General features: G+C 39.6%; 1 protein-coding gene across 1 annotated transcript in view; it reads right to left on the bottom strand.

Moving 5' to 3' along the window:
• LOC124146757 (ATP-dependent RNA helicase DDX42-like) overlaps positions 1 to 16,574 on the bottom strand; it is a 40,290-nt gene that overhangs the window by 12,532 nt on the left and 11,184 nt on the right. The window contains exons 5-13 of the mRNA XM_048390875.1: positions 16,550 to 16,574; positions 13,623 to 13,763; positions 12,234 to 12,353; positions 10,060 to 10,167; positions 5,851 to 5,919; positions 4,120 to 4,248; positions 3,058 to 3,157; positions 692 to 739; positions 54 to 151 (exon numbers count right to left, since the gene is read on the bottom strand). The exon at positions 16,550 to 16,574 is cut by the window's right edge and continues 126 nt beyond it. Coding sequence (XP_048246832.1) covers positions 54 to 151; positions 692 to 739; positions 3,058 to 3,157; positions 4,120 to 4,248; positions 5,851 to 5,919; positions 10,060 to 10,167; positions 12,234 to 12,353; positions 13,623 to 13,763; positions 16,550 to 16,574 — 838 coding nt within the window. The remainder of the gene's footprint in view (positions 1 to 53; positions 152 to 691; positions 740 to 3,057; positions 3,158 to 4,119; positions 4,249 to 5,850; positions 5,920 to 10,059; positions 10,168 to 12,233; positions 12,354 to 13,622; positions 13,764 to 16,549) is intronic.

The following is a 16,574-nucleotide window of genomic DNA, read 5'->3' on the forward strand; positions in this document are numbered from 1 at the left end:
GTCATACTGCAGTCAGCAGGGTAACACAACTTTCACCTTCACACGGTACCCACCTCTCCCACTTCCCCCTGCACAACACGGATCGGGTCGATGAGGATGTCCCGAGCCAGTTTCTCCACTCTCCGCCTGAAGGTGGCGCTGAACAGCAGAGCTGGAACCCAACCACTACATCAACGCTTGGTCATAAACACATTGAAAGAACTTGTGATCACAGCAACAGAAGCTGACAGTTTTAGTCCACTAGTCCTTATAATGATTAAAAAAAGGGCAAATTTCTATAAGCCTTATGATACGTTAACTATTGGGCAGTTTGGTAAGGACTACTGCCAATTTCTAATGCTTGATCACATTCCTGTTTTTCACATTGCGATTTCTCGATACACATCATTCATATCTCTTTTTACATTATGGAAACCAATAAGCATGGGCAAGGTGCTGATAAACCTTGTAACCTTGACAACTGCCAGGCCTTGGATGACTGGGCCACCCACTGTTCATCAGGTTTCACTCTAACAGTTCCATTTAGCCATGAGGAATTAAAACTCAAAGAAAACATTAAATACTTTACAACATGCCAGCAAACATTCTTAAAATTGAGTCTAAATATTCATATTTCAAATTCTGAATAGTTCTTTCAAAGAATATATGTGGTCATGAAGACTCTAGCTTAAGATGTGTGGCGTGTACTCACTCTGTCGGTCTGGGCGGACATGGTTGGCTATGGATCTCACTTGTGGCTCTGAAATGAATCGGAATCAAAACAATTAAACAGCTTTGACATCTTGCTTGCCCAACAAGACCATAATATATGAAGTGTAAATCTCTCTGTCCACAGATCATCTTGCCATGCCGAGCCAGACACAATGTCTTCATCATCAAACTAGAGAAACAATAGCTCATGTGTTCTCTATTCATATTGGATACGTTGATACAACCAAACAATTGATAAGTTGATACCGTAATGCCTATGTCAAACAGGCGTTCTGCCTGATCATATACCATGTACGTCAAACACTGGAGATCATGTCAAACATCTATCCATTTTGTCCTACACCAGGTCATCACACACCAAAGCCAAAGTCAAACATGCGGTCTGCCTGATAATACACCAGCTACGTCAAACAACGAATATGTCATCCACCTCGTCATACACCAGTTACATCAAACAACGAATATGTCATCCACCTCATTATACACCAGCTACGTCAAACAACGAATATGTCATCCACCTCGTCATACACCAGCTACGTCAAACAACGAATATGTCATCCACCTCGTCATACACCAGCTACGTCAAACAACGAATATGTCATCCACCTCGTCATACACCAGCTACGTCAAACAACGAATATGTCATCCACCTCGTCATACACCAGCTACGTCAAACAACGAATATGTCATCCACCTCATTATACACCAGCTACGTCAAACAACGAATATGTCATCCACCTCGTCATACACCAGGTACGTCAAACAACGAATATATCATCCACCTCGTCATTCACCAGGTACGTCAAACAACGAATATGTCATCCACCTCGTCATACACCAGGTACGTCAAACAGCAAATATGTCATCCACCTCGTCATACACCAGCTACGTCAAACAACGAATATGTCATCCACCTCGTCATACACCAGGGATGTCAAACAACGAATATGTCATCCACCTCGTCATACACCAGCTACGTCAAACAGCAAATATGTCATCCACCTCGTCAGACACCAGCTATGTCAAACAACGAGTATGTCATCCACCTTGTCATACACCAGGGATGTCAAACATGTGGTGCGCCTCATCATACACCAGGTACTTCAAACAACGAATATGTCATCCACCTCGTCATACACCAGCTACGTCAAACAACGAATATGTCATTCACCTCGTCATACACCAGCTACGTCAAACAAACGAATATGTCATCCACCTCATTATACACCAGCTACGTCAAACAACGAATATGTCATCCACCTCGTCATACACCAGCTACGTCAAACAACGAATATGTCATCCACCTCGTCATTCACCAGCTACGTCAAACAACGAATATGTCATCCACCTCGTCATACACCAGCTACGTCAAACAGCAAATATGTCATCCACCTCGTCAGACACCAGCTATGTCAAACAACGAGTATGTCATCCACCTTGTCATACACCAGGTACGTCAAACAACAAATATGTCATCCACCTCGTCATACACCAGCTACGTCAAACAACGAATATGTCATCCACCTCGTCATACACCAGCTACGTCAAACAACGAATATGTCATCCACCTCGTCATACACCAGCTACGTCAAACAACGAATATGTCATCCACCTCGTCATACACCAGGGATGTCAAACATGTGGTGCGCCTCATCATACACCAGGTACTTCAAACAACGAATATGTCATCCACCTCGTCATACACCAGCTACGTCAAACAACGAATATGTCATCCACCTCATTATACACCAGCTACGTCAAACAACGCATATGTCATCCACCTCGTCATACACCAGCTACGTCAAACAACGAATATGTCATCCACCTCATCATACACCAGCTACGTCAAACAACGAATATGTCATCCACCTCGTCATACACCAGGGATGTCAAACAACGAATATGTCATCCACCTCGTCATACACCAGCTACGTCAAACAACGAATATGTCATCCACCTCGTCATACACCAGCTACGTCAAACAACGAATATGTCATCCACCTCATTATACACCAGGTACGTCAAACAACGAATATGTCATCCACCTCGTCATACACCAGGTACGTCAAACAACGAATATGTCATCCATCTCGTCATTCACCAGCTACGTCAAACAACGAATATGTCGTCCACCTCGTCATACACCAGCTACGTCAAACAACGAATATGTCATCCACCTTGTCATACACCAGGTACGTCAAACAACGAATATGTCATCCACCTCGTCATACACCAGATCATCACACACCAAAGCCAAAGTCAAACATGCAGTCAGCCTCGTCAATACCAGGTACATCAAACACCGAACATGTCATTCACCTCGTCATACACCAGGTCAACACTCACCAAAGCCCATGTCAAACATGCGGTCCGCCTCGTCATACACAAGGTACGTCACTCGCCGCAGGTTGGTAGCCTTTTTCTTCACCAGGTCAATCAACCGGCCCTACAACATTAGAGAACAGTCAGAGATGGGGCAAGAGTTGCTGCCACTTCTATGATACAGAATAAAGAAATGTGGAATATAACACTTCGTCTACAGTACATTGTTACTGTCAATGACAAGTTTGTCTATGAACTAAAGGTTCAACTACTGATTTGGGTACACATAGTGCTCCCTCCCTCGTCTCTTTGTGCCTTGGTGTTCCTAATCGTGTCTATCACAGCTCCATATATCATCTCCCTAATCCTTACCTTTGCGTCTCTATTTCTAGAGTACCTAATCTTGATGTCTCAAACCCTAGAGCACCTAATCTTGATGTTTCTAATTCAAGGCTTCCTAAACATGATGTCCTCTATTCTATAGATCCTAATATTGGTGACCCTTATTCTATAGATCCTTATCTTTGTGTCCCTTATTCTTGAGGTCCTAATCTTGATGTCTCAAACGCTAGAGCACCTAATCTTGATGTTTCTAATTCAATTCTTCCTACACATGGTGTCCTATTCTATAGATCCTAATATTGGTGACCCTTATTCTAGAGATCCTTATCTTTGTATCCCTAACCCTAGAGCTCCTAATCTTAGTGTCCCTTATTCTAGAGCTCCCAATCTGTGTGACCCTTAATCTAGTAATCCTGATTTTGATTATTCTTCAGCTCCTAGTCATGACGTCCCAAATTCTAGAGATCCCGATCTTGGAGTCCTGTATTCTAAACTTCTTCATGTCCGGAATCCTAAAAATCCTTATCTTGATGTCCCTAATCTTTATGGCCATTATCCTGTCATCCCTAATCTTAGATCTCTTGGTGTCTCTAATCTGCAAGCTCCCATCTAGATAGTCAAATCTTTCCCCTGCACATCATCACTAATCCCCCTCATCTCGGTGGACCCCACGATTACACTACAGCTCCTTCTTTCAGTAACAGTGTTCTAGAATCAGAGATGTGATGGAAATGAGGCACTGACGGGCGTGGCCACAATGATCTCGCAGCCCTCCTGACACGCCTTGGTCTGCTCCCACATGCTGCCTCCTCCGTACGCGCACACCACACGGATGTTGTACACTTTCCCGAACTTCTTAGCCTCTTGATATATCTGGAGGAGGAAAACATTCAGTACAGAGGAAATGTAGCTAAAACCATCAACACTCCCATACTTTAACATAGACTTATGACAATCGTAGCACTTAGACGATCATAACTCCCATACCTTAACATAGACTTACGACAATCTTAGTGCTAAGATGATCAAATCTCCCATACCTTAACATAGACTTACAAAAGTTGTAGCACTAAGACGATCCTAACTCACAAACTTTAACATGGACATACAAAAGTTGTAGCACTAAGACGATCCTAACTCACAAACTTTAACATGGACTTACGATAATCTTAGTGCTAAGATGATTAAATCTCCCATACCTTAACATAGACTTACAAAAGTTGTAGCACTAAGACGATCCTAACTCACAAACTTTAACATGGACTTACAAAAGTTGTAGCACTAAGACGATCCTAACTCACAAACTTTAACATGGACTTACGATAATCTTAGTGCTAAGATGATTAAATCTCCCATACCTTAACATAGACTTACAAAAGTTGTAGCACTAAGACGATCCTAACTCACAAACTTTAACATGGACTTACAAAAGTTGATGCACTAAGACGATCGAATCTCCCATACTTTAACATAAACTTACGACAATCACAGCGCTAAGACGATCATAACTCCAATACTTTAACATAAACTTATGAAAATCTTAGTGCAAAGACGATCGAAACTCTGAAACTTCAACTTAGATTTATGAAAGCCGTAGTGCTAAGATGTTTGTAACTTCCCTTCTCTATCATAGACTTATGACAGTCACAGCACTAAGACAATCAAAACTCCCATACTTTACCATACACTTACAAAATTCTTGAGCTATGACAAGCCATGACAAAAAAGAGTGTTCTACTTTTTTCAATAAAATAGGTATATATTTGTGTGGGTTGGTGGTCATGAAAAATGTTACATGTATCAGGGGTGAGTAAAATATGTTACTGCCCTAAGACCAATCCCACCACCCCATCCTACCACCCTCAATGAAATACAACCAGTCCCTAATCAGCTCCATACGATATGCAGCGCCTACTTGCTCAATACACACTGCTTGACGCTAATATTTTAAAATATTCAGAAAATTCCTTACAAATTTACTGTTCTTTTTCAAGTAGAATTAGAAGCCTTTTCAAAAGGTCTAGTACTTTATAACATAAAACTGGTATAATAAGTATATTAAGGATTAAAAAAATAAAAGAATTGGTTCTTAGGCAATGTTTTTTTTAAATATAGTGCGGGCGGGCGGTGTCCTTTTTTTCTCTTTTTTTTGGTTGTTCAAACTAGTATGTAAACAAATAAACAGTTGTGAAACCAAATAAACAGATGTGTAACCAGATAAACAATTGTGTACAATCAACCTGGGAAAGGGCCTCCCTACATAAATGTATTCCTTGATGAGTACAATACTGCAATACAGTATTTGACTACAGTTGGACTTGGAACATTTAAGGATTTTATTTTTAAAAATTCAAAATGGAAATAAAAACAAAACATGTGGCAAACTTTATGATGATGCGGGCAGTGCCTGAGAACCAAGACTATTTTTTTTTTAGCCTAAGTATAAACAGGAAATTCAGCATTATTGGGGATCACCTGTTGCGACAATTCTCTCGTTGGTGCCAGGATCAAGCCAACTGGTCCATCTCCAGGCTCTAACTCTTTCTGCAGAAAAACAACATGTCTGAATACAGGGAAAGAAAGGTGCAACACGGCACTCATAAAGATGTTTAGTTGTCCACTTTGGGTCTTCAGTGAGCCACCAAGAACATGATCCATCCTCTAACTTGGTGAAAAATTATTTCACTATGAGATAGTTTGATAGATCTTTATTCAGAGAGGCATCATTTGGACTAATATTGGATTTTAACAACATTGTTCATTGTTCACCTGATGAAGGAGTAAGCATATACTGCAAAGCGTTGTGTTCCCCATAATAAAGAAGTTGACATCCATTAATTCTCTTCCTTATGTGTATCACTTCTAAATGCCATTCAAAGACCTAACATTGTTCTTAATCTTCCTTTGCTTGTATTTTGACTGAAAAGATCAAGTTTTTTCTCAAAGATAATAACCAATCATGAGCCTGTTTTACCTCCAGTATTATGTTAACTATGAAATCAACAAGAAAAATGTTGGTCAAATGAAAAAATATTGTTTGTTGTTCAGCAATATTCCAGCTATATGACAATGGCCTGTAAATAATCAAATTTGGACCAGACAATCCAGTGATGGAAATTTATCCACCACTTGATCCTTTGGGCCACCTTGTACTGGGGACTTATTCCTAAGTCTAAAGCACATAACATCATGTCCCTAATTCTACAGCTCCTAAACATCATGTCCCTAATTCTAGAGCTCTTAAACATCATGTCCCTAATTCTAGAGCACCTAAACATCCCGTCCCTAATTCTAGAGCTCCTAAAGATCACGTCCCTGATTCTAGTGGACCTAAACATCATGTCCCTAATTATAGAGCTTATACACATCATGTCCCTAATTTTAGAGCTCCTGAACATCATGTCCCTAATTCTAGAGCTCTTAAACATCATGTCCCTAATTCTAGAGCTCCTAAACATCATGTCCCTAATTCTAGAGCTCCTAAACACCACGTCCCAAATTCTAGACCTAAACATCATGTCCCTAATTCTAGAGCTCCTAAACATCATGTCCCTAATTCTAGAGCTCTTAAACACCATGTCTCTAATTCTAGAGCTCCTAAACATCATGTCCCTAATTCTAGAGCTCCTCAACATTATGTCCCTAATTCTAGAGCTTCTAAACATTATGTCCCATTTTCTAGAGCTCTTAAACATCATGTCCCTAATTCTAGAGCTCCTAAACACCATGTCCCTAATTATAGAGCTTATACACATCATGTCCCTAATTCTAGAGCTCCTACACATGTCCCTTATTCTAGAGCTCCTACACATCATGTCCCTAATTCTAGAGCTCCTAAACATAATGTCCCTAATTCTAGAGCTCCTAAACATAATGTCATATCGTACATATTTCAATCTTTCCTAGTGTACCCAGAGTTATATAGGTTACATATAGGCCTATATAGTCCTAGGAACTTAAATAATGAATCTACTCATGAACTTATCTTAGAGCTTTTGATGTCCCTAATCTGCAATGCTCAAATCTTTTCCACTGCACTAATGTCATCACTAATGTCATCACAAATGTCATCAATAATGTCATCACTATTGTCATCACTAATGTCATCACTAATGTCATCACAGATGTCATCATTAATGTCATCACTAATGTCATCACTATTGTAATCACTAGTGTCATCACTAATGTCATCACTTTTGTCATCACTAATGTTATCACTAATGTCATCACAAATGTCATCATTAATGTCATCACTAATGTCATCACTATTGTAATCACTAGTGTCATCACGAATGTCATCACTAATGTCATCACTATTGTCATCACTAATGTCATCACTATTGTCACCACTTATGTGATCACTATTGGCATAACTCATGTCATCACTAATGTCATCACTTTTGTCATCACTAATGTTATCACTAATGTCATCACAAATGTCATCATTAATGTCATCACTAATGTCATCACTATTGTAATCACTAGTGTCATCACGAATGTCATCACTAATGTCATCACTATTGTCATCACTATTGTCATCACTAATGTCATCACTATTGTCACCACTTATGTGATCACTATTGGCATAACTCATGTCATCACTAATGTCATCGTTATTGTCATCACTAATGTCATCACTATTGTCATCACTATTGTCATCACTAGTGTCATCACAAATGTCATCATTAATGTCATCACTATTGTCATCACTAATGTCATCACAAACGTCATCACTAATGTCATCGCTATTGTCATCACTAATGTCATCACTATTGTCATCACTATTGTCATCACTAGTGTCATCACAAATGCCATCACTAATGTCATCACAAATGTCTTCACACGTCTTCACAAATGCCATCATTAATGTCATCACAAACGTCATCTCTAATATCACCACATATGTCATCACTAATGTCATCACAAACGTCATCTCTTATGTCATCTCCCCCGCCGTGATATTGCTGGAATATTGCTAAAAGCGGCGTAAAACCAAACTCACTCACTCTTATGTCATCAATAATGTCATCACTTTTGTCATCACTAATGTCTTCACACATGTCATCACAAATGTCTTCACAAATGTCATCACAAATGTCATCACTAATGTCATCACAAATTCCACCACTAGTGTCATCACAAATGCCACCACAAATGTCTTCACAAATGTCATCACTAATGTCATCACTAATGTCATCACAAATGTCATCACAAATGTCATCACTAATGTCATCACAAATGCCATCACTAATGTCTTCACAAATGTCATCATTAATGTCATCACTAATGTCATCACAAACGTCATCTTTTATGTCATCACTAATGCCATCACAGCTGTCATTATTAATGTCATCACAAATGTTATCTCTTATGCCATCACTAATGTCTTCACTAATGTCATAACTATTGTCATCACTAATGTTTTCACAAATGTCATCATTAATGTCACCACTAATATCATCACAAATGTCATCACTAATGTCATCACCATTGACATCACTAATGTCTTCATACATGTCATCTCTTATGTCACCACTTATGTCATCACTAATGTCATAACTATTGTCATCACTAATGTTTTCACAAACATCATCTCTAATGTCACCAATATTGTCAACACTGTCTTCACAAATGTCATCACAAATGTCATAAGAAACGTCATCTCTTTTGTCACCACTAATCTCATCATTAATGTCATCATAAACATCATCTCTAATATCACCACTTATGTCATCATTTAAGCCATCACTGATCTCATAACTAATGTCATTTCTATTGTCAACACTAATGTCATCATTGATGTCACCACTAACGTCATCAATAATGTCATTTATGTCATCACAAACGTCATCTCTAATGTCACCACTAACGTCATCAATAATGTCATCACAAATGTCATCACTAATGTCATCACTATTGTCATCACAAACGTCATCTCTAAAGTCACCACTAATGTCATCACAAATGTCATCACAACTATCATGACTAATGTCATCACGTGTCTTGTGTGTGTCTTGTGTGTGTCTTGTGTGTATCTCTTGTGTGTGTCTTGTGTGTGTTTTGTGTGTGTCATGTGTGTCTTGTGTGTCTCGTGTGTGTCTTGTGTGTCGTGTGTGTGTCTTGCGTGTCCTGTGTGTCTTGTGTGTGTCTTGTGTGTGTCGTGTGTGTGTCTTGTGTGTGTCGTGCGTGTCTTGTGTGTGTCTTGTGTGTTTCTTGTGTGTAGTTCATGTGTCTTGTGTTTGTCGTACGTGTCTTGTTTGTGTCGTGCATGTGTCTTGTGTGTGTCGTGCATGTAGTGTGTCGTTTGTGTGTCTTGTGTGTGTCTTGTGTGTTTTGTGTGTCTTGTGTGTGTCTTGTGTGTGTCTTGTGTGTCGTTTGTGTGTCTTGTGTGTTTCTTGTGTGTGTCTTGAGTCTTGTGTGTCTTGTGTGTGTCGTGTGTCTTGTGTGTGTCTTGTGTGTGTCTTGTGTGTTTTTCATGTGTGTGTCGTGTGTGTGTTGTGTGTTGTGTGTGTCGTGTGTTTGTCTTGTGTGTGTGTCTTGTGTGTGTCGTGTGTGTGTCGTTTGTGTGTCGTGTGTGTCGTGTGTGTCTTGTGTGTCTTGTGTGTGGTGTGTTTGTCTTGTGTGTGTGTCTTGTGTGTCTTGTGTGTGTCTTGTGTGTGTCTTGTGTGTACACCAGCAACCCACCTGATCCATGATGTGGATGAGTAGAGGCCACACGAATGCTGCAGTCTTTCCACTTCCGGTCTTGGCAATACCGATGATGTCCCTGCCACTCATCGCTATGGGAACGCCCTGGTGGTGGAGGGGACAGACATAATTAAGGGGGAACAATACACTCAACGATACATTGAACTATCCAAGCACTGCAACTGCCAAGTTGAATTATCAGATGTTTACATGTATACCCCTCTACACTATTGATGAACGTGATATGTGATATTAAATACTGACAAACATTTGCTGTATCATGTGTTGTTAAATAAATACATCTTTGCAGAGACTTTTGTACATCATTCAGAACTGGTTGGCAAGTTCATATCAGACAGGAAACTGAAAGGTCAGTGGTTCTATTCCTGGATGTGTCAGACCAAGAGACATTAAAAGATGGTACTTGTTGTAACCCTGCCTGACACTCGGTACAAAGGGGCTAAAACAAGGACTGGTCAGCTTGGAGTCAGTATACTGTGTCTGTGTAGGGTATCAATGTGTACTGCGGCATGGTATCTCAGTGGGCTAGCACTATAAAAGCAACATCAGTTCGGACTAGTGCAAGCAGCAACACAAACACATGCATCCATGCTGCTATGTAAGTGCAATAATCTTGAATGCGAGTTAACCCCATTTCACCTTACCACATATCGGACAACAATCAGTGCTGCCTCCTCAACTCCCTAGGAACACTCTGTCAGTGCATGAACTGACCTGGCTGGTTTGGGAACACTCTGTCAGTGCATGAACTGACCTGGCTGGGTTGGGAACACTCTGTCAGTGCATGAACTGACCTGGCTGGGTTGGGTACACTCTGTCTGTACATGAACTGACCTGGCTGGGTTGGGAACACTCTGTCAGTGCATGAACTGACCTGGCTGGGTTGGGAACACTCTGTCTGTGCATGAACTGACCTGGCTGGGTTGGGAACACTCTGTCTGTGCATGAACTGACCTGGCTGGGTTGGGAACACTCTGTCAGTGCATGAACTGACCTGGCTGGGTTGGGAACACTCTGTCAGTGCATGAACTGACCTGGCTGGGTTGGGAACACTATGTCTGTACATGAACTGACCTGGCTGGGTTGGGAACACTCTGTCAGTGCATGAACTGACCTGGCTGGGTTGGGAACACTCTGTCAGTGCATGAACTGACCTGGCTGGGTTGGGAACACTCTGTCTGTACATGAACTGACCTGGCTGGGTTGTGGAACACTCTGTCAGTGCATGAACTGACCTGGCTGGGTTGGGAACACTCTGTCAGAGCATGAACTGACCTGGCTGGGTTGGGAACACTCTGTCAGTGCATGAACTGACCTGGCTGGGTTGGGAACACTCTGTCAGTGCATGAACTGACCTGGCTGGGTTGGGAACACTCTGTCTATGTACGTTGGGAACACTATCTGTGCAATCTCATTAAAATAAGATCTTAGTTCTCGCTATCGCTAAACAAATATCTGAGGACATCACATTATGGGTCTTGTCAGAACGACCTTTCATCCGACCAATCAAAGCGTCGCTTACCAGATGATGAAAGTGACAGTCGGAATGTCTTTTCTAATCATGCAACCCCAAAAACGTTAAGACGGGGTATTCCAAACCTCAGTTACGGCCCGTACGACTGATTCCGTCAAAATTATCGTCCTTCTCTCACCTCCGTGGGATAAACATTTAAACGGAGGAGGCGTTGCACAGTACGTGGGAAGCATTGCCATACAATCTCAACCATATATCAGACATTCCGGAATGTTCGTTTGTTCAGTTTTTAAAATTTTAATCGAGAACTGTGTCAACATATTTTTCAAGCGTAGTCTGAAATGGGAGTCGCCAGGTTGCAAGCTAGAGAAAGCTGCTTTCTAATTAACTGATATCGACTTCTTGTTAGTTGTTTCAGTGGTCGGTCAAAGTTTGCGAAAGGTTGTTCTGACGTGACCCATAATGGGATGTCCTCAGATCAGTGTTTAGCAGCAGCGATAACTTAGATTTGAATGAGATTGACTATTTGTGCAAGTACTCACCAGGGCCTGAAGGGGCATGGGTTGTGAACACACTGTCTATGTTGGGAACACTCTGTCTGTGTATGTTTGGAACACTGTGTATGAGGAACACTCTGTCTGCGTACGTTCGGAACACTATCTGTGCAAGCACTCACCTGGGCCTGAATGGGCATGGGTTGTGAGTACTCCGCCTTGCGAACCGTGTGCAGCAGCTGCTCATCAAAGCCAAAGTGGGCGAAGCTTGTGACAGGTCTTGGGGGATCAACACCAGACACCTGTATACAGAGGTACCGGTATGTGATACAGATAAAATGTAGGATGACCCAAATCTTTGTTTGTAAATTTGCATTAAGATACCTGGATCGTAAAGTGAAGTAACATATGAAAAACACTTTCTTATTGTAAAACAAAGTCACCATTTTGCATGTCACCAACATGGTCTGGATAAGCTGCAGGCAATGTAAGTATTTTCCAGTGGTTTCATCATGGATCTGGAATATCTTGTAAAATCATTTATGTAACACATATCTTGACCTGACAGCTCCATGACATAAACATGTTATTTGACAAGACTTTATATCTCCTCCGACAATCATATCCGTTGTTATGGCATGCGTTAATTTCGGCTTTCCGTGAAAGGTGAGCCAAACCGGACTTAAGTTCAAGGTAGTGAAACCCATGCATGGGTATGGTGCTTACAGACCACGGATGATAATAACAACAAAACAACAATAATAGTGTTAAATCAAAAGATTACTTTGCACATAAATTGCTTTCTCAGCTCCCTGGGGAGGATTCAACCAGGTACCCATTCACTGCTGGGTGAACAGAGGCATATTTCAAACATTTATGTGCCTGACATGCCTAAGGAGACCCCACTTGTTTAACACCCAGAGCAACGCTTACCGAGCACAGTCGGCTATTTACCTCACCTCATTTCAAAGCAGTGCAGAATTTCCCCTTGTGCGGTCCCACATACCCCACAAGGGAGGATCTTGGATTCAAAAACTCATATTGGATCCAGACAATAACTAAGGGACACAACTCTTCATGACAAGTTGTGACACCTGGGAGGATCTGGGATTCAAAAAACCCATCAGTGGATCCAGACAATAACTAAGGGACACAACTCTTCACGACAAGTGGTGGCACCTGGGAGGATCTGGGATTCAAAAACCCATATTGGATCCAGACAATAACTAAGGGACACAACTCTTCACGACAAGTTGTGACACCTGGGAGGATCTGGGATTCAAAAACCCATATTGGATCCAGACAATAACTAAGGGACACAACTCTTCATGACAAGTTGTGACACCTGGGAGGATCTGGGATTCAAAAACTCATATTGGATCCAGACAATAACTAAGGGACACAACTCTTCACAACAAGTGGTGACAGCTGGGAGGATCTTGGATTACAAAACACGTGGATCACGACAATGACAAAAGGGAACACCTAACACAACTTGTGACACTTTAAACCACTGAGCTGCCAGTGACCCCAAAGTAATAAATGATACAATCAATCTGATATGATCTGACCTTGATCCCAAGTTTGAAGCGAAGGTCGTCCACTTCCTGCTTTGTCAGCGTCTTGATGTCATCGTGGGCCACATAGAAGTTCTTGATGAAACTGTTGTAGTCTATATCCGAGTGGTCCATTGGCGGCAGGGGGTCAATTATCTGTGTTTAGATAGTGTCATTTTAGTCCTGGACAGTTAACCCAATCGAGCACCTACAGCGGGGCACTCAAACATACAAGTGGAAATAGTTCCAGTTTGTGTGATGTAGCAATGATGTACATTGTTACTGTACTTCTGAACTTCTAATGCAATGATAAAGTTCATTGTTACTGTACTTCTGAACTTCTAATGCAATGATAAAGTACATTGTTACTGTATTTCTGAACTTCTAATGCAATGATAAAGTACATTGTTACTGTACTCCTGAACTTCTAGTGCAATGATAAAGTACATTGTTAATGTACTTCTGAACTTCTAATTCAATGATAAAGTACATTGTTACTGTACTTTTGAACTTCTAATTCAATGATAAAGTACATTGTTACTGTACTTCTGAACTTCTAATGCAATGATAAAGTACATTGTTACTGTACTTCTGAACTTCTAGTGCAATGATAAAGTACATTGTTACTGTATTTCTGAACTTCTAATGCAATGATAAAGTACATTGTTACTGTACTCCTGAACTTCTAATTCAATGATAAAGTACATTGTTAATGTACTTCTGAACTTCTAATTCAATGATAAAGTACATTGTTACTGTACTCCTGAACTTCTAGTGCAATGATAAAGTACATTGTTACTGTACTTCTGAACTTCTAATGCAATGATAAAGTACATTGTTACTGTACTCCTGAACTTCTAATGCAATGATAAAGTACATTGTTAATGTACTCCTGAACTTCTAGTGCAATGATAAAGTACATTGTTACTGTACTTCTGAACTTCTAATGCAATGATAAAGTACATTGTTACTGTACTCCTGAACTTCTAATGCAATGATAAAGTACATTGTTACTGTACTCCTGAACTTCTAATTCAATGATAAAGTACATTGTTAATGTACTTCTGAACTTCTAATGCAATGATTAAGTACATTGTTACTGTACTTCTGAACTTCTAATGCATTGATAAAGTACATTGTTAATGTACTCCTGAACTCCTAGTGCAATGATAAAGTACATTGTTACTGTACTTCTGAACTTCTAATGCAATGATAAAGTACATTGTTACTGTACTCCTGAACTTCTAATGCAATGATAAAGTACATTGTTACTGTACTCCTGAACTTCTAATGCAATGATAAAGTACATTGTTACTGTACTCCTGAACTTCTAATTCAATGATAAAGTACATTGTTACTGTACTCCTGAACTTCTAGTGCAATGATAAAGTACATTGTTAATGTACTTCTGAACTTCTAATGCAATGATTAAGTACATTGTTACTGTACTTCTGAACTTCTAATGCAATGATAAAGTACATTGTTAATGTACTCCTGAACTCCTAGTGCAATGATAAAGTACATTGTTACTGTACTCCTGAACTTCTAATTCAATGATAAAGTACATTGTTAATGTACTTCTGAACTTCTAATTCAATTATAAAGTACATTGTTAATGTACTTCTGAACTTCTAATGCAATGATAAAGTACATTGTTACTGTACTTCTGAACTTCTAATGCAATGATAAAGTACATTGTTAATGTACTCCTGAACTTCTAATGCATTGATAAAGTACATTGTTACTGTACTTCTGAACTTCTAATGCATTGATAAAGTACATTGTTACTGTACTCCTGAACTTCTAATGCAATTATAAAGTACATTGTTAATGTACTTCTGAACTTCTAATGCAATGATTAAGTACATTGTTACTGTACTCCTGAACTTCTAATGCATTGATAAAGTACATTGTTACTGTACTTCTGAACTTCGGCAAGAAAAAGTGGACTTAAAAAATAATCCAAATTTTAAACAATATGACGACTTTTGCCCAATTTGCAACCAAAGGGCACGTAGTTTACAGTGGCAGTTTTAATCATATGAGGGATACCTAATATATGACAGACTACTCAGGAAGCGTTTCTGCATCAGAACAAAGATTGACTTCATTCTAGTCTCTTTGTAGGATCATATATTTTTCTTTCTTTCTTATTTCTTAAAATAACGTAGGGAAATTTATAGATCAACCAACATGAAACTTAGAGATGTTTTGTCTAAGATGTGCAAGTGAAGGGTTGAGGACTAAAACTATCTTTTAATCACACATTGACAATAAATAATAATTCCTCATAACATATTTTCTTGACTTTAGTGCACACCCAAGCATAATGTGCTACCCCCTCGAGGGGATTCAGTATTTCGGGAAAAACGTTTGTTTGAGTATTATGCACAGTAAAAGCTACATTGTAATGTCTCATGTGAATGAATGGGAGATAACAAACTTGGTCAATGAATCTGTTAACAAAACTACCGGTGATTCAGTCACAAATACCCAATAGCATTAGGCTTAAAAAATAAAAGAATTGGTTCTCAGGAAATGTTTTTTTGAAACATAGTGCGGGTGGCCATGTCCATTTTTAAAAAAAAATAATTTTTTTGTTCAAACTAGTATGTAACCAAATAAATACTTATGTAACCAGATAAACAATTCTGTACTATCAGCCTGGGAAAGGGCCTCCCTACATAAATTTCTTCCTTGATGAGTAAAATACTGGAATACAGTATTTGACTACTGTTTGACTTGGAATATTTAAGGATTTTTTTTCAAAAAATTAAAAATGGAAATATAAAAAAAACCTGCGGCAAACTTTATGATGATGTGGGTGGTGCCTGAGAACAAGACCATTATTTTTTTTAGCCTTACTAGAAAGATTTTGATGATCATAAGAAATTGTATTCTCTAATCACGATGGTTAATTTAAGATTTAAGATGTCACCCACCTTATTCCGCTCAGGGAGGATGACG

Source organism: Haliotis rufescens, unplaced genomic scaffold (assembly GCF_023055435.1).
Source record: "Haliotis rufescens isolate VD_foot unplaced genomic scaffold, xgHalRufe1.0.p SCAF_10, whole genome shotgun sequence".
NCBI classification, from domain to species: domain Eukaryota; kingdom Metazoa; phylum Mollusca; class Gastropoda; order Lepetellida; family Haliotidae; genus Haliotis; species Haliotis rufescens.